Genomic DNA, 19526 nt, shown 5'->3' with positions numbered 1-19526 from the left:
TGAAAACTGGCTAATGTTACAGAGTGAAATGTCAATCCAGGAAGAGGTAAAGGCCTGTGCAAGCTTTGGGAGACTGATGGAAGCCATCTACTGCATCTTTGCTTTGATAATATTACTGAATATGATCCAGATGTAGTATTTGATAAAAATGTGATTTTCTCAGCTTTTTGCTCAAAATGTTGCTTTTTTTATGAAACCTACCTACATTCAAGTGTTGATAAAAAATAAAAATAAAAAAACAATGCTTGAAGCTAGAATAAATCAGATTTTTTTTGCTTGAAGGTAGCGGGTTCTGATCTTTATTTTGATGTATTGCATGTTCAGATATTCATACAACAAAATATTCTGGGGGCCTTGAAATTTTAGTGAAAATTAGCAAAAACGGTGGCGGTGGCAGGCAACTTTTTTCAAAACCGCTGGCGGGGAAAGAGTTAAGAGGTGTATGAATTTGTACAAAAACATACAATATTTTGCAAAGTAGTAAGCATGAAGGTCCACCCCTACAAATGAGAATTTAGTAGCACTTTAGATTAGGGAACACTATTCACTATTAACGACTTGCTTATTAGCATGCATATTACTAGCATATTGGCTGTTTAACTTATAAAGCACATATTAATGCCTTATTCTGCATGACCATTTTCTACCCCACCCCATACCTAAACATAACTACTACAAACAATTACCTTACTATTTTGTTTACTTAGGAAATCTCTTAGTGAATATATGTCCCCTAATCTAAAGTGTTACTGAAAGTTTATATAAACTAGCAACCAACTCAGAAAAACGCAAAATACTTATATTTAACACCCAAGTCATATGGGCGACTTTCATGATACTTTGGAACGACATGATGGTGAGTAAATGATGACAGTTTTTATTGCACTAATCCTGTAGGTTACTCCTGCAATAATTTTGGAAAATTAAGCATTGGGGATGGTTCCTGCAATACTGCTAGAATTACACTGTCAGAATTTTCCCTCAAAATGACACCTTTTTTTACCCTCTTTACCCCTAAAGGATTCATAATAGTACCACAAGAGTACATATTATTACCTGAAGGGCAAATATCACTACTGTAAGGTACTAATATGCACCCTTTAGGGGTACAAAAGTGTCAAGCTGTTGTACACCTAAAGGTAACATTTTTGCACATTTGTTCTGACGGTGCAGCTCCAACAGATGATCATGCTGCTAGCAACAACCAAGTCATTGGTTCAATTCCTGGGGAATGCATAAAACCAATAAAATGTATCCCTTGAACGCAATGCAAGTAGCTTTCGATAAAACGTCTGACAAATGCATAAATGCAAAAACAATAATATTAAGTCTCAAACTAAATAAAATTAACAACAATAAACACTACTCTCTCTTAAATGACATAATTAACATGATTAACATAGTAACAAAGACACAAATGATCTCAGTATTTGTACTGAGGGGCTTGCTTATGTTGTTTGTGAGAACAGATGCATTAGTAAACATGCTGCAGACCTGGATGAATTGACGAGGTTATCTCAAAGCGAAACTGCAGCTGGCCGCTGACATGATCTGTTGGAAGCCGTCGGCCTAAAGTATAACTCGCCACATGATCCCTGTTTAAACACACGGGAGACAAGGATGCTTGACATTTTAAATCCTACAGGAAATTTACCATTAAATAAATTGAATGACACAACAAAAACATCTCTGCAGGAGTCTATCTGTGTAAATTCAGTCTTTTAAATGAATGTACCTTCTTGTACACAGTAGAAATAACTACATGTATTTATGAAAACAGAAACCCTGTCAGTAAAAACGATGCACAAATGGACCAGTAATTTGAGAAACAAGTCAAGAATTGGCGTGTAATCTCAGTCAGATGAAATGTGAATGATTAGCAGAGACCCACCCGATAGCATGTTTCTCCAGCAGCCTCTGCACAGGCACAACTAACTTTCCCAGGAAGCGTTTGATGATGGGTCTGCTCTTGGCAAATTTATCTTTAACCTCAATCTCCAAAACGTCCGTCGGCAGGGACACAAAGTTAAATCGCTGTGAATACAAAAAAAGAGTGCTCAGTTCTACATCAACATATTTGGAGTTTTTTCTTTGTATTGCATGATTTTCATTCTATTTCATTAAGTTTGTTACCTCGAGGGAATCTGATGGTTCATAACACATGGACTGGAAATGTGTTACTAATATGTTGCTTGATTCCTGACCTTCCCAAATGGCTAATCATTTATTAGATTTATAAAAATTATTTATTTGTTGAAATTCATTCACTTTTTAAAATACTTAAATTAATTTGTAGTAAAATAAATGAATGAATGAATGAATGAATGAATAAATAAATAAAATAGCCAATTGTCTTTAGCTTTATTGTGCTCATTGGCTTTTCAGAATATTCAAAATTATTTATTTGATGAAAACCTTTTTAAAGTAAAATACTTGTAAAATGTGAACATTTTAAAATAATTCAAATATAATTTTTTGATTTAAAATTTTTATAAAAAAATTTAATTGCCTTTATTATACCCTTTGACGTATCAGAAATAAAAAAAGTTTTTTTTTTTTTTTTTCAAATACTTGTAAAAATACATTAAATTCATAATTTAAAAAATAATAATAAAAATACAATTAAAATACGTTTGGCTATAGTTATTGACTTTATTGTAGCCCTTGGCTTATCAGAATATAAGCTTGTGTGTGTGTGTGTTCACTGCTGTGTGTGTGTGTGTATGTGTGTGTGTGTTTGTGTGTGTGTGTGTGTGTGTGTGTGTGTGTGTGTTCACTGCTGTGTGTGTGTGTGTGTGTGTGATACAGATCGTTCTTTGTGTTCTGGGATGCTGCATCCTGGCTGCAGTCCATCAGAAAACTGCAGCGGTGACAGAGTCTATGAAAGCACAAGACTGGCTTGTTTTGTTCCCTGTGGCAGTTAACCAGAGTATCACGATTCTTTTTCAAGGAGGCACCTAGGACTTTTTAGGATGGCTTTTCAATCAGCGCCCCACAAGCCCAAACTCAGCAGCTTCTGCCATCAAAATGACATTAAGCCAAACCCCCTTCCCGCTCCCATAACCAAATCCAGTGTGTCCTCAGACGGGTTCTGGAAAGACACGGCTCAGAAACGCATTAGGCTGGTTAGAGACAGACCACAACTGAGCAGAAGATAGCAAACACAAGCAGAGGAGAACCGATGTCCAAATGCATTTCATTTAGATGTTCAGGGGTTGCATGTTTATGTGCCAAAGGCTGGTGCAGCATTAATGTAGCAGCAATAATTTATACAATTAAGAGAAAATATTTGCAAACAGCTGCATGATTCAGAGGGAGGATACTTACACTCTTCAGAGACACATTTAATGCTGTAAAGGTACATATTTACAGCTGCTTACAGCACTCACAAAAATAACCAAAAATAGCATGCTATTATATGTTTTTTAGCCATAATATACTGGACAAGACCCTTTAAACACTCAAACTGGAACATGCAGGATCAAACTTGAATTTAATCAAATGCAAATAACAAAACACGCACACACACACACACACACACACACACACACACATACACACACACAGTTTGTGGTCAGTAAGTTTTTTTTTTTCTTTTAGGAAATTAATAGTTTTATTCAACAAGGATTCATTACATCGATCAAATGTGCCAGTTTATACATTTATAATGTTGCAAAATATTTCTATTTCAAATAAATGCTGTTCTTTTGAACTTTCTATTCATCTGTGAATCCTGAAAAATAAAATAAATCAGTTTCCACAGAAATATTGTGCAGCACAACTGTGTTCAACATTATAATAATGATAAATGTTTGTTGAGCAGTAAATCAGTATATTATTATGATTTCTGAAGATCATGTGACACTGAAGACTGGAGTAATGATGCTGAAAATACAGCTGCAGATCACAGAAATAAATTACAGCTTAACACATATTCACATAGAAAACAGCTGTTTTACTGTAAATTCTAATAATATTTCACAATAATACTATTTTAATGTATTTTTTTTACATTTTGTATATACATATAGTAGCACATTATATTTGTTCACTCTATAGTAATAAGGTATTTTCATGCATTTATCATAGTGGAACTTCAACTATTGTCATAGAAACCAGGACAATCATATTATAATCATTCAGTGTACGTATATATTAAAATACCACAGTTTTACCATCATGATGTCTAATATAACTGAAAATATGCACTTTTAGTACTACAGTATGTAAATACAAATGAAAGGCATTATTTTTCCAAGATTCAAGTTTTTCATTGCCTATAGAGTCTGGCCACAGTTCAGAATCAGAGAGATTTTCTTTCTGAATTAAAGAGGATCAGTGCAGAGTTAAAACACATATCAGAAAGACTGAAGACTGACAGAAAATGGCTTTGGATATAAGAACAAACACTCAAAATATACACAAAACCATTAATTAGGTCTGTCCTGCTGCCAACGGCAGATTTCACATTCACTCTCAGCGGAAAGACTTCTCTATATCAACATCAGGACTAGATCTGGGTCAGTGCTAGCCAAATAATATCATCTGGGCAAACAGACTGATTCACACGGACATATTTACACTCATCAAGAGCCCTATGGCCGCCAGGAGCCACAGTTAGGAATCACATCTGGACGAGATGTATTGCATATTCATGATGCTGGCAATGATTTTGTTGGCAATATGAAATTAAGCAAGATCTTAAATATGTTAAATTGGTCTGTCAATTTCCTGATCTCAGTTTCCTCTTTTTTTCACAGCTTGCAAGTACATCAGCAGTAATTGATGCTGTCTAGAAGTCTCACATTTAAACCTGAACAGCAAAAGACAATATATTTGAAAAGTGAAATTAATTTCCAATTTGTTTACAAAAGTAGATGTCCCATGAGGCATTTCACATTTTACAACATTTATTTTAACGTTTATAACATTATGCAGAATGAGTGTGATAAAACGGAGCAATATGTCAATCGTGTCACAGCAAGCCTGCTTTCTTTCTTTCAACTGAGGAATTGCATTTTTGAGTAAAAATATTAGCAAACATTACAATTAGTCACATTGACAATACGATGATGATAACAGTAAAAAGAAAAACGGATCAAAGCGCAATGACATATTGCTAGTCCAGACTAGCTTTTCACACAGAATGTATTTGTGCATTGAAAAACACAAGATGCGTTAGTGCAATAGGAAAACTGCAAGGTTATGAAACACAAGTTGAAATTCTTTTAGATCCTCATTTTTAGAATGGAATCTCAAAAGACGCTGCAAAAGACGCAAGATGCGAGCGCAACGGTCAAGTGTGTCCGTCAAGCACTTACATAGAAAAACAATGGAAAGGCATCCCAGTGAAATGAATCACCTGTGCATATTAATTACTACTGTGTGTTTGATATTTCATGTTGGCATGATGTTGACAGGTTTCATTTATATAATCATAAACATTGCCACTCTGTTAAGATGTGTCTTAAGAACTAGTTCGACCAAATAGCAGTAAACCATGTACTTTTCAGTCCAATTTACTTTGTTTATGAAAACTGACTTTACAAAGTTATGACCAGCCTTGAAGAAAAAAATTAAATGACTAATTTTTAAGACTAGTCTAAGCAGTTTATGCATCTGGCACCTGCTGTAATACTTATTTTTTATTTAGCCTTTTTCTTATTTAACATTTTTTTCTGAACAGTTTGTACAATAATTGCCTTTACATTTCTTGCATTTTTTCTTCTTTGAATATATTTAACAAGTCATTTGTTTTATGTTTACACTGTGTTGACTACTTCATGTGTGCTGCACGCGGAATTAAACTTTCTTTAACCACACAGTTAACCCTTTCCCTGCCATTGATGTCATTTTCTGGCTTTCCGTGTTTTCACTGTTGTACGGTAGGGGGCGCTATTACACATCTTCTGAAAGAGTACAGAATCTCTGGATGAAAACTCAGGTGAAGAAGAAGAAGCAGAAACAAGATATAACACATTAAGCAAACACTAAACAGTCCGTAAATCAAAATTGCCAAATGATTATCTTTCTGAATCCGATCCGGACATAATATTGCAACAAAAACGCAATCTCAGCCTTTTGTTCAGAATGTTATTCTATTATTTAATTTTTTAAATGAAACCTACTCACATTCAAGTGTTGATTAAAAAAAAAATGCATGAAGCTAAAATAAAACTTGCAATTGGCAACTTAATAAAGAGACTGGTTCTTGTTTCATGTTGTAGTTATGTTTTTAAGTTGACTAAATAAACATAAAAAAATCAAAATCAAAATCAGTCAAAAGTAAAAAAAAAAAAAGAAGATAAAAACAAATGTTATTTTTTTTCTTTATTTTTTTCTATTTTTATTCTTCATATTCTATTTTTATTCTCATATCTATTTTTATTTTATTCTATTCTATTTTATTTTATTGCTAGTTTATTTCTATATATATGTTTACTGTACTTATTTCTATTGTATGTTTGTTAGTTTTCTTAATTTTGTTGGACAATTTGTTGGACAGTCGTACAATACATTTCACTACATGTCGTACTATGTATGTATATGTATGTGACAAATAAAATTTGAATTTGAATTTTTATTTTAGCCATATCACCTAGTCCTAGAAGACAGCAGAAAAAGATTGACAAGCTCCTTAAAAGGAAGAGAAAATACAATTTATGGCTTTTCCATTAGTGCATTATATTCAGTGTAGTTATTCACAAACCATTATCCAGGGAAACTAAATATTAAAACATATGCAATCATTGGGATTAAAAAACAAAAAACAAAAAACCAATGTAAGAATCAATGGGATATTCTATGGACATTCTGCGACTCTGGCAGTAAACAGGCAGCAAAGCACTATGGGAAACTCAGCAGGTCACGCTTCATCTAGCAGACATTAAATGGTGCCATTAACCCCCAAAGCGCCGCTGAAACCCTCCTGTGATTCACGTTTGCTCTCTACTGGATTTCTGCCAGCTCAGCCAAGCGTGTGAAGAGAAAGCAGCCCATATTTCACCCGCTGACTTACACCGGGCGAGTATTACAGACTGAGAGAACCAGCAGCAGAAGATGAACTCAATCCAACACAAGCCTGTTCGTTCACTCACAATACACTCGTCTGAGTCAGGCTACCAATATCTTAAGAATATTAGCACACTGCAAAGTACAGTACATACTAAGTACTGCTTACTTTTTTAAAAAATGTTTGTTTTAATGTAATTCCAGTCACACATCATTTTAAGGTCCAGTTCTCACTATTAACCATTAAACCATGAACTACAACTTTTCTCTATATATATATATATTCCCCCAAACCTAAGTTTAAAATTTAAAACCACCAAGGAAAATTAATAGATTCCTTTATGAGTAAAAAAAAAAAAAAAAAAGCAAAATAATTGATTTAAAGAATGCAAATGCAAAAATGAAAAATAAATACATTGCGTGCTTCAGGAAAAAAAAAAAAAAAAAAGCTATTGTGGGAAAAAGATGAACTACAAAAGTGTGTAATGTATCAACTTTTTCCCCACATTTATTTTGCTGGATTTGCTTTCTCAGAGAACCAACTCAAAACTAAGAACCAATGTGAAACACTAAACAGATTCATACAAAGACAAATGATCATAGGATAGGTGATGCTCTTAAGAAACGTGTAAGTGCAATGCAAACTTGTAAGTGGTTAAGACGTTCATACATGTACTTTTTATATCTATTTTGTCTAAGGTTTAATTATTCATTTGGCAGTTCCTTTTTAGTCTGAATATTACTAATTAGAGCTAAAGAGAGATGAGTAGCTGTTGTCAGACTGTTGTTGGGCGTCTCAGAGGGAGGTGAAGCTGACAGGATTGTGCTCAGGTTTATTAGGAGCTGAGGTTAAAGAGTGAATGAGACTGAGCTGTACGGATTAATAGCCTGTCACAACACATGTGTGTGTGTGTGTGTGTGTGTGTGTGTGTGCTGAAGCCGTCTGTAAGACACTGCAAGAACAGACTCAATGATTATTAGTGGCTTTCTCACTGAGAGAGCAATGCCATTCACCACAGCTTCAGTCTGTTAAAGGGACAGTTCACCCAAAAATTCAAGAAATTCTGTCATCATTTACAAGCCTTCATGTCGTTTCATACCTTCAAAGTTTCTTTCTTCAATTGAAAAAAAGAAAAAGAAAAGCAGCTCACCTCTCTCTTCCAGACGGGGCTGACCGTGTTGCAGATGATCCCTGAGCGTTTCTCCTGACCGTGGTGAGGCAGCGCAGGGAAGATGCTGTGCTTTCCAGGCTGGATGGAGATCTTCAGATACGGGTCGGGATTGAAGAACATTCCCTTCTTCAGACCCACTGCCTGAATGTCTGAAATACAGCAGAGCAAAGGTATATGTATAAATATGTAGTACAATTATAAACATAATAATATTATTAAAATGATCAAATTATTAATTTCTAAATTATAATGTAATATCTATTATAAATATTATATATATAGTAATTTCTATATATTTTATATAATAACTTAATCATTTATAGTGAACGGTGAAACAATAACACAAAAAGCAACATAAGAGAGCCAAAGCAAATAAACGTTTTTGTTTACATAATATGTGTGTGTACTGTGTATATTTATTATGTATAATTACACACCCATACAGTGAATATTTTGAAAATATTTACATGTATTTGCATGTATATATTTATAATCATATAAATTATATCATACATAAATATATTTAATATATAAACGTAACATTTTTCTTAAATATATACTGTATGTGTGTGTATTTATATATACATAATCAACATACACAGTACACACACATATATATATTATGTGAACAAATTGTTTTTTGGATGTGATTAATCGCGATTAATCGTTTGACCGCACTAATATATATATATATATATATACTGAGATAGCTGCTAAACTAAAGTAAACGGTAAAATAACTAACTAAACTAAATATATATGCTGTTTAATAATGATAACGATAATACACATATATAAATAATTAAAATACTGTATATGTGTTGTGAGTATGTGAGATGGGTTAAATTAAACATTTATTTAATTCTACTACTGATAATAATAATAATATTTCTGTAATAATAAAAGAAAGTCCCCGTTTGCTCTCCATTAATATTCAACTGCATATTCTCTCATTTTTGTGTTTCCTGGTGTCCTTGCAATATTAAAACATAATTCATAGAGAAACAGCGGCTTAAAGGCTAAAGCCGTGAAGTCTGCGTCTGGGAATATGAAGAGGAAAGCAGGAAGCCTCAGAATCCCACAGGAGCTCATTATCTGCTCCAGGATCCAGACGAGCTCGGCTGGGACGTATTATTGCACTGCCATAATCTACTGACTATCAGCTTAATGCCTTTTTAACACTATAGATGGAGCGTCTGAGCGTGAGATGCCATTTAGAGCCACAGGACCTCCCGTATTCACAAACGATGTCAAATGATTGCACATTTATTTTTAGGGCCTTCTTCTTAAAATGACTTTCACTGGTGTTACCCAATGGATTTCTATCTGGTTTCTTCTCAAACAGTCTAACACAACAAGAGGATGTCTTGCTTAGTTTCAGGTTTTTGCAGGTCGCCTGTCCACAAGCCATCACTTTGAGCTAAAAGGAGTCGTGTTTTCCAGCTCCCGAGGGTTTTTTGGCTCACAGAGGAGATTCGGTGGCAGCTGGAGCGTCCACAAAGCTGTTAATGTGCATGTGTTTGCAGCAGCATGTTCAGACAGATGTAAGCTCACGGCAGGAGATGTGTGTTAGGAATCAAATATACAGCGCTGAGGGAGTCCTGACGAGTACAGACCATAGTTTGGCCATCGCAACTTCAGACACAATTGAGAAGAAAGACAAAAGGATGAGGAAAGAGAGACAATATTTGTAATTTTATAATGATTCCTTTGTTCGGGTTGTGGCATTAGATTTATACAGTTTAATTCAGAAGTTCACGGTAATACAGAAGCCCTGACGAATATTTCAAAGAACAGCTGCAAAAAGAACCAAAAACCTTGTTATTTCTGCAGGTTTCATTGAAAGGGCTGAACTCCGCAGTGAGTGTGAGACACGAGAGGATTCATGGGAAATGTTACTCAGTGCAACACAGAAACACAACAGAGAAAGGTTATAAAGATTTGATGAAGCTTAGAGAGTTCAGTGAGGAAGAGATGTTTCTGAGGCTAGGAAGATGAAAAGCTGTTCAGATGCTTCTCTCAACCAAAAATATGTTCTCTTTTTATTTTTTATACATTTTATTTTTCAGGATTCACAGATGAATAGAAAGTTCAAAAGAACAGCATTTATTTGAAATATAAATATTGTGTAACATTATAAATGCCTTTACAATTGATCAATTCAATGCTATATATTGTTTTATAGACTATATATTAGATAAAATATGTATAATATATTAGATAAAATATGTATAATATAATATATAGACTATATATTAGATAATATAATTTTATTAAAAATATATGTCACTTTTGATTAATTTAATGCATCCTTGATGAATAAAATAACTAATGTCTTTCTTTCAAAACCTTACTGACCCAAACCTTTGAACAGCAGTGGATTTATTTATTAATTTATTGAGTGATTGATTGCATGTGCAAATAAAAAGGACTTAATATGTAAACTTCTTTAAAACCATCAGGAAACCAATTCCTGTGAACATTGAGAAACAAACTGAAGGAAATGTTACTGCTGTACATATTCCTAACTATACTTCATCACTAACATCACTTACAAATGTTCTTTGCATTATCTCATTACATTTTTTATTTATTTGGCATAATATCCATTCAAGATGTTTAAAAACAATGGTGAACCTTTATTCTTATCTGATTGAACTTTATTAACACTTGTTTCTAATGGGAATTCTTTTATATATATATATATGAATACATAAATGCATGCATTGCCAGCACTGCCTTACCTGACAGAGAGAAGCTGATGAGTCTCCTGCTGCCCAGAGTCTGAGGAAGCTCCTGACTGATGACAGGCTTCAGACCCTATCAGAGACAAGCACAGCGGTCAGCTGATCACATGACCGAAGCACAGGAAGAGCTGCTGAGAACAGGAAGTAACTCTATACAAGCCACGCCCCTTTCTTTCTTTCCTCGTCAGTTCTTTCAGTGCATATGGCCTGATATACTGTGCTTAAAGCCCATTACAGACGCCCAGCTCATAGCTCCAATCAATAGCGTGCATTCATTAGGACTGCATCGATGCAGCAGCCAGGAAGAGGAAGGAGAGGCTCATGGGACGCCGCTTCTCAGAAGAGCAACAACTCAAACTGATAGGGAGCACTGGCTCCAGGGTTGTTACTGTAAAGTAGAGCTAATAAGAGACGTAAAAACACTTGTAAACTGAAGAGAAAAAAATGCAGCATCATAAATTAATTTTAAAAAATTAAAAACTAATTTAAAGAAAAGAAGGGGAAATCACCTATCTTTAGATGACAGCAGAATGAGTCAGTGAGCAGTAAGAAATCCCACCTGCAGATGGCAATACATGTGTGATCATGCAGGTTAAAAATAAAATAAAATAAAATAATAAAATTAGAAATGTTAACGCACTAAAATTACTAACTGGAAATCTATAAAAATATCTAAAATACATAATATGAGATAGTAAAATGGCCTTGGGGTCCAGGGTGGCTATCAAAACAACACTTCTAGACACTGTGTCTAAACAGACCAGAAACAGAAAACTGAAAATATTATTTAAAACCCAAAGCAAACTAATAATAACCCGGCACTTACTGCACCAGACGTCCTCATTCCTCATGATTTAGTTTCTAGTCTGTTTGGCTCTTTAGAAAATCAAGAGTCAATTCTTTAATGAGATGAGGAGGATTGTTTTCATGCCAAAGACCTTATACTCTTTCAACAGGACGACGTGCACAGAATGACACTCAAAGGGATTGACGGAGCACAAAACAAACACATTTCTCAACACTTCATTTCAGTCGGTCTACTATAAACTCCTACTTTCAGACCTTTGTGATGTACGTACACATGCAGACCTTCCAGAAAACTGCCTATAAATGAGTCCAAACATCCTTCAGAGTGCACTGAGACAAACAGCAGAGCAGGTGTTTGGACGCTTTTCACACAAATGAGATGCAAATCCTGTCCTCCTGAGCGCCGCTGCTTCACCCAGATTACTCCCATTAAACGGATCTGAGAGAGACTCTGGGATCCAAACAGGGTTATTACACAAACACACAGATCCTACTTCAGCCTGTCAAATCAATCTGTTGGTTGCAGTTTTATGGTGATGCTGTTTGCTTTTAGTAATTATTAGTTTTTCCTCTTTGTGACATGGCCATATTTGGTTATCTTCCTGTTCCTGTTCCGATTGTGTTCCATTGATTCTCATCTTCTCCTTGTGTAGTTGTATATTTAAGAGTGTCCTGTTCTATTGTCCCTCGTCTGGCATAATACATTAATTGGTGCTATGTGTGTCTCCTGCGTGCCCTGTTTCCCTGTGTTTTGTATTTTTAAAGACTTTACCTTATTTAACGTTTACCTCCCTTGCCTGTAAAGACCTCGGCTGCGTCCGAAATCGCATACTACTTGTGTAGGTACTACATTTGAATTCAAACGTACTTCTCGACCGTTAAAAAAGTACGTTCTATATAGTATGAATGAGGGTAGTATGAATAGAATTCGGACATACTACATCCGCCATGTTCATGAAGTCATCTCATCGATTTACAACGGTTAAACTTTAATAAGTCAGCCGTTTACTTTGATTATTTTAAACAAGTGCAATTTAACCACAATGACAACGTTTTCCCTTGAGGTACTTGCACTTGAAAACAGCCGCGTCGCCGCTTTCCGCCATTTTTCGAATATGACGCCTCTCTCGTGGCCTCATGGGATAGTAAAGTGTCCATCGTATGCCTACTACAGAATTCGGGCGGAAGTAGTAGGTCATCCGGGTAATTCTCGCCTACTGTTTTTCGAATACTATGAATTCGGACATACTACTCGCCTCGCATACTGTTTTTCGCATACTATATAGTAGGGAAGTATGCGATTTCGGCCGCAGCCCTTCCCTTCTTGAAGTATGCTGTGGAGTTTAGCCAGCTCTCCATTTTAATGGCGTTTGACAACGCTGCGCTGAACTCCCTGTTCTGAATCGGGGCCAACTTCCAGAGGTGGAAAGTAACGAATTACATTTACTCGCCGCTACTGTAATTTTTTTTTGTAACTTTTTACCTTTACTTTAGTATATTTTGATTGAAGTATTGTACTTCGCTACATTTTAAAACACATTAATTACTGAGTAAAAAAATAAAAAATAATCGCTCCCTGGAAACTACTGCAGTAAATAATGGGCTAAAATCACAAGAAAGATGCAGACGATCAAGACGGGTGTTATGGTGCAGACCCAGCTGAAAACCAAACCCCGTCGTATTCTGCTGAAGGTGAACTCGAAGGAAATGAATGGCCATGTTTATGCTCTATTATGCAGTGTAAGCTGTGTTTGCCTAGGGAAACCAAACTAGCTGCTAATAAAACCTCGACATCACCCCTTCGTAAGCATGTAGAGGTAAGCTAAATACTTGCATCGTTGCATTTGAGGTTAAAATGAAGCTTTGGCAAATTAGAAAATATTTATATATATTTTACAACAGTTCAATAAACAAGAATTTAATTAAGAGACTTGCGTTTTAGACACCATATTGCCTGTTTTTGCTCTATTTCGACAAGAAAAATAATCCCAAACACAGCCACAGCACTGTTTTGCGTCTCTGAGCAACATGACGGTGTTTCGTTCCTGAATGAAACTAAATGATTTGGTTCAGTCGCAATGACTCACTTATTAACAGTGACTTGCTGACACCTACTGGTGGTTTTAATTTCACATTTAAAGTATCTTTTGATTTTTATTTTTTTATAATTTCAAATGTGTATTCAACATTTTCTGTCTTATATATCAAAACAGTATTTCTGCATTTATAACAGCAGGTTAAATGCATTCATGTCCTGCATTAAACAGTGTAAATACATCTAAATGCCACTTCAGATGAAGCTTCTGTGTTTCCTCTGCATTGCAAAGATTAATTTTGTTGATACTGATTTGGTAACAGCCTGGTAACAGCCTGGTAACAGCCCAAATGTCTTATTCTAAATAACTGATTCCTTTAATTAAAAACAACTAGTTTGAGATTTATAGGCCTATCCCAGGGGTGTCAAACTCAGTTCCTGAGGGCCGCAGCCCTGCCGAGTTTAGTTCCAACCCCCTGCTCCAACACACATACCATGTAGTTTTCAAATAAACCTAAATTATTAGATTATCTGGATAATGTGTGTTTAATTAGGGTTATATCTATACTGTGTAGGGCTGTGGCCCTCCAGGAGCTGAGTTTGACACCCTTGGACTATCCCATTTTGCGTCCTTCCCACTGTTAAAAAGTAATTTTTACTCTGAGTAAATTTTAAATGAGCTATTTTTTACTTTTGATTTTTAGACTGGTACTTTTACTTGTACTTAAGTAAAATTTCATTAATGTAATGGTACTTTTACTTGAGTAGAATATTTTCGTACTCTTTCCACCTCTACCAAGCCGCGACCAATGAGCCATCGCCCAGGAGTGCGACAGAGCTGTGGATCGCCACGAAGCCAGAGCCTCACGGATCGTTAGACCAGGTGCGAGAGCTGGCTACAACGCCTGACACAAGGGAGAAAGCCGTGGACAGAGAGAGCCCGGTGAGGAGCTCCATCCCCTGCACCGTGGCTGAGGGTGAGCTGAATTTGGATCTGGGACTGCTGGACTTAAAAGGAGAAGATGTGGATGCTGACTTGCCCCCTCTCCTCCCCATTCCTGAGTTTAGCCCAGAGAAGGCTCATGTTTCCTCGTCCAGCCCAGAGAGAGACTCAGTCCCCGAGTGCAGCCCTGTCGTTCCCCTGTCAGTCACGCTCCCCGTACTGGGAGTCGCAATTTTGTGTGTGTGGGCAGCGCACACCAGCCCTGAAAGCCCGGAGGCTCACAAATGCCACCCACCCTCCCGCTCCTGTTATCATTGTTAGGTTACCTCTTTTTTTTTTCTTTTTTTTTTAGGTTACCATTCAGTATGCAGTACCATGGTATATACCAACACTAAATACATTTTGGATATTATATGGAAGGATGTGTGCTACATCAATTCAATGTGTGTGTGAGAGAGAGAGAGAGAGAGAGAGAGTGTGTGCATTTTTGTGACAAATTTTGTATAATGACATGGGTATTACATGGGTATTACAAGGAGAAGGTGACTTATGAGGACATTTCCCCATGTCCCCATATTTCAAAAGGCTTATAAATCATACAGAATGAGTTTTTTTGAGAAAGTAAAAATGCAGAAATTTCCTGTAGGGGTATAGGTTTAAGTGTAGTTTGTACAGTATAAAAACCATTACGCGTATGGAATGTCACCACAATTCACAAAAACAAACGTGCGTGTGCGTGCACCTGGTATTTATCACATTATAGGGACAAAATGTCCCCACAAGGATAGTAATACCATTAAATTTTGATCTTGTGGGGACATTTTTTAGGTCCCCATGAGGAAAGAAGCTTATAAATCACACAGAATGAAGTTTTTTGAAAATCTAAAAATGCAGGATGTGTGTGTGCTTGTGTGTGAGAGAGAGAGACAGAGAGTGTGTGTGTGTGTGTGTGAGGGAGAGAGAGAGTGTGTGTGTGTGTGTGTGTGTGTGTGTGTGAGAGAGAGAGACAGAGAGTGTGTGTGTGTGTGTGAGAGAGAGTGTGTGTGTGTGTGTGTGTGAGAGAGAGAGTGTGTGTGTGTGTGTGTGTGTGTGTGAGAGAGAGTGTGTGTGTGTGTGTGTGTGTGTGAGAGAGTGTGTGTGTGTGTGTGTGTGTGTGCACTGCAAGTGAGAGGGACACTGAGGCTCTAAGCAGCCAATGAACAGGAAAACAGCTGAGAGAGAGAGAGAGAGAGAGAGAGAGAGAGAGGCTGCTGGATGCATGCTAATGTGTGTGTGACGCGTGAGAGGAGAGCAGTGAGTCAGCGCAGCAAAACACACATTTACACCTGATTTATAACATAAGAGCAGCGCTAATATTTATAACAATCTGCGAGGCTTCCGCTTTCATGTACTTCTAGTTATTTTAGCTGCTTGATATTGCAAACTGGAATTTCTTATATTATTTTAATGTATTGTTGTAAAAATAAACACACTGGTTTGTAGCGCCAACAGTTTTACTGTTTACACTTTATTCTTCTTCTAGTTATTTATGGCTAATGACTAAGGTGGATTCATACTACATACTAGCTGTGCAAACACACTAAAAAGGACAAAATCACAGCTTGGTATTTAATTTCACAAAAACAACCTCAGTGTGTGGTTTCCTTATTAGTGTTGAACGAATTCACGAATATTCATTCAATGCATGCAAATGTAAAATTAAGCCACAATGTTGGTATTAATATGGTTTTTCTTTGGTCATTTAAGTTTCGGGCTGTGTCACAAGAACATTTCAGACTAAATAGACATCAAGAGTTAATTATTTCAATTCCCTCCACTGAATCAGTTCAAACTGTCTGTTTCAGAGAATCGTTTAAAAACGAAATATCCAATATAGGAACATATATTTAATATATAAAGATACACTGTAAAAGAAATTCTGTCACTATTACAGAAAAGAAAATTCAGTAAAATTCAGCAAAAATGTAAACATATTTACAAAAATATGTAAATATGTTTAGTTTTATTTAAAAATATTTAGTTTTATTCTCAAGATGGAGCCGCGCATGACAGCCATTGTGCTTGGCTCTCCAGTTGTTTTAGTGTTTTTGTTAGTTTTTCCTGTTTTTTGTTTGTCAAACACGATCAGTTTCACCAGGGAAGAACTGCTGAAAATTCGGCTGAACACTCCACCAAAATCTCCAACCAGTTTTCGATTATTCGGATGTTTTGCTGAACATAGTAGTCGGCGGAGCTGCGGCGCTGTTTAGACGCTTCAGGACGGACAGACGGGGGAAGCAAGTCGGCGCGCTTGTGAAGCTCAGACAGCTCAGATTTGAAATGCCATTGCCTAGCATCCATCTGGCTAATATCCGCTCTCTACCCAACAAAACGGACAAACTCCTTCTGCTTTCCCGGTTTATCAAGGACTTTTCAAACTCTGTTGCTCTGTGTTTCACGGAAACCTGGCTGAATGGCGTCATTCCAGACAGCACATTACATCTGCCTAATTTCATGCTGATCAGAACAGATCACGACGCGGAATCAACGGGGAAATCGTGCGGCGACGGGACATGCTTCTACATCAATGAAAGGTGGTGTACAAATGTAACAGTGTTAAAGAAGATGTGCTGTTCAGATCTAGAAACGCTTTTCATCAACTGTAAACCTTTCTACTCGCCGCGGGAGTTCTTCTCCTTCGTTCTCGTTAGTGTTTACATTCCACCGCACGTGAGCACAGCTTTACAGAAACTCACCGATCTGATCACAGACACAGAACAACAACACCCAGACTCTGTTTTAATCATTCTCGGGGACTTTAATGAAGTAAATCTCTCCCGCGAACTGCCAAAATACAGACCGCATGTTACATGTCCCACCAGAGACAGTAATATATTGGATCACTGTTACACAGCAATAAAGGATGCATATCACTCTCTTCCACGAGCAGCTTTAGGACTCTCTGATCACTGTTTGGTTCATCTTATATCGACCTACAGGCAGAAACTGAAATCAGTTAAACCTGTATTAAAGACTGTAAAGAGATGGACTAATGAGACAGAGTGGGTTTTACAAGCCTGTCTTGACCTTACTGATTGGAGTGTTTTTAAAGCTGCTGCAAAAGATCTGGATGAGCTCACAGAGACTGTAACATCTTATATCTGTTTCTATGAGGATATGTGCATTCCTAACAGGACTCATTTAACTTATAACAACGACAAACCATGGTTCACTGCTAAACTCAGACAGCTCAGTCAGGCCAAAGGACAGAGTCTTGTATACACAGGCCAGATACACACTGGAAAAGGAGATCAGAGTGACAAAGAGGAATTATTCCGATAAGCTAAGGATCCAATTCTCTTCCAGTGACACGGCTTCAGTGTGAAAAGGTCTGAAAGACATCACCAATTACAAGACACCATCCCCAGCACTGTGGAGAATCAACAACTGGCAGATGATCTGAATGCGTTCTATTGCAGGTTTGAAAAACACCATTCACACCTCCTGCAACCCCCCCCCCCTCTCCCCCACACCTGCACTACAGATAAGAGAAGATGATGTGCGCCAGGTCTTCAAAAAGAACAAGAGAAGGAAGGCACCAGGCCCAGATGGTGAGACACAAGCCTGTCTGAAATCCTGTGTCTGAAATCCCCCATCTTCACACAGATCTTCAACAGATCACTGGAGCTGTGTGAAGTCCCCTCATGCTTCAAACGCTCCACCATCATCCCCGTCCCAAAGAAACCCAAGATAACTGGACTTAACGACTACAGACCTGTGGCTCTAACATCTGTGGTCATGACGTCATTTGAAAAACTGGTTTTGGCTTATCTGAAGGACATCACTGGACCCCCTGCAGTTTGCCTACAGAGCAAACAGGTCTGTGGATGATGCAGTCAACATGGGACTGCACTTCATCCTGAAGCATCTGGACAGACCAGGGACTTATGTGAGGATCCTGTTTGTGGACTTGCTTTTAACACCATCATCACGGAAACCCTTCAGAATAAACTAACCCAGCTCTCCATCCCCACCTCTGTCTGTCAGTGGATCAACAGCTTCCTGACAGACAGACAGCAGTTAGTAAAGCTTGGTGAATTCACATCCGGCACTCGTACCATCAGCACTGGAGCTCCTCAGGGCTGCGTACTCTCCCCACCGCTCTTCTCCCTTTACACCAACGACTGCACATATAAAGACCCCTCTGTCAAGCTCCTGAAGTTTGCAGACGACACCACACTGATCGGCCTCATCCAGGACGGTGACGAGTCTGCTTACAGACAGGAGGTTAAGGAGCTGGCTGTCTGGTGCAGTCTTAACAACCTGGAGCTTAACACACTCAAAACTGTGGAGATGATCGTGGACTTCAGGAGAAACCCCCCTGCACTCCCCCCACTCACCATCATGAACAGCACTGTGACTGCAGTGGAGTCATTCAGATTCCTGGGCACCACCATCTCTCAGGACCTGAAGTGGGACAATCACATTGACTCTATTGTCAAAAAGGCCCAGCTGAACTTCCTTCGCCAGCTGAGGAAGTTCAACCTGCCACAGGAGCTGCTGAAACAGTTCTACTCTGCCATCATTGAATCCATCCTCTGCACTTCAATAACTGTCTGGTTCAGCTCAGCTACCAAATCTGACCTCAGAAGACTACAGAAGGTAGTCCGGACTGCTGAGTGAATCATTGGTACAACCCTCACCAATCTCTAAGAATTGTACTCATCCAGAGTGAGCAAAAGGACTGGTAAAATCACTCTGGACCCCTCACATCCAGCACACTCCCTCTTTGAACTGTTACCGTCTGGTCGACGCTACAGAGCTCTGAGCACC

At 37.5% G+C, this 19526-nt stretch overlaps 1 protein-coding gene across 1 annotated transcript in view; it reads right to left on the bottom strand.

Annotated features, from left to right (window-relative positions):
- LOC306863120 (E3 ubiquitin-protein ligase HECW1-like) overlaps positions 1-19526 on the bottom strand; it is a gene marked incomplete at both ends in the record, with an annotated part of 75868 nt that overhangs the window by 29565 nt on the left and 26777 nt on the right. Inside the window, 4 exons of the mRNA XM_079406311.1 lie at positions 1495-1595; positions 1892-2034; positions 8163-8332; positions 10927-11002. Of these exons, the coding sequence (XP_079262437.1) occupies positions 1495-1595; positions 1892-2034; positions 8163-8332; positions 10927-11002 (490 nt within the window). The remainder of the gene's footprint in view (positions 1-1494; positions 1596-1891; positions 2035-8162; positions 8333-10926; positions 11003-19526) is intronic.

The sequence above is a fragment of the Barbus barbus genome, assembly GCF_936440315.1.
Source record: "Barbus barbus genome assembly, chromosome: 44".
NCBI classification, from domain to species: Eukaryota; Metazoa; Chordata; class Actinopteri; order Cypriniformes; family Cyprinidae; genus Barbus; species Barbus barbus.
The sequence above is the reverse complement of the archived record's forward strand: the minus strand, read 5'-3'. Positions and strand labels throughout refer to the sequence as shown.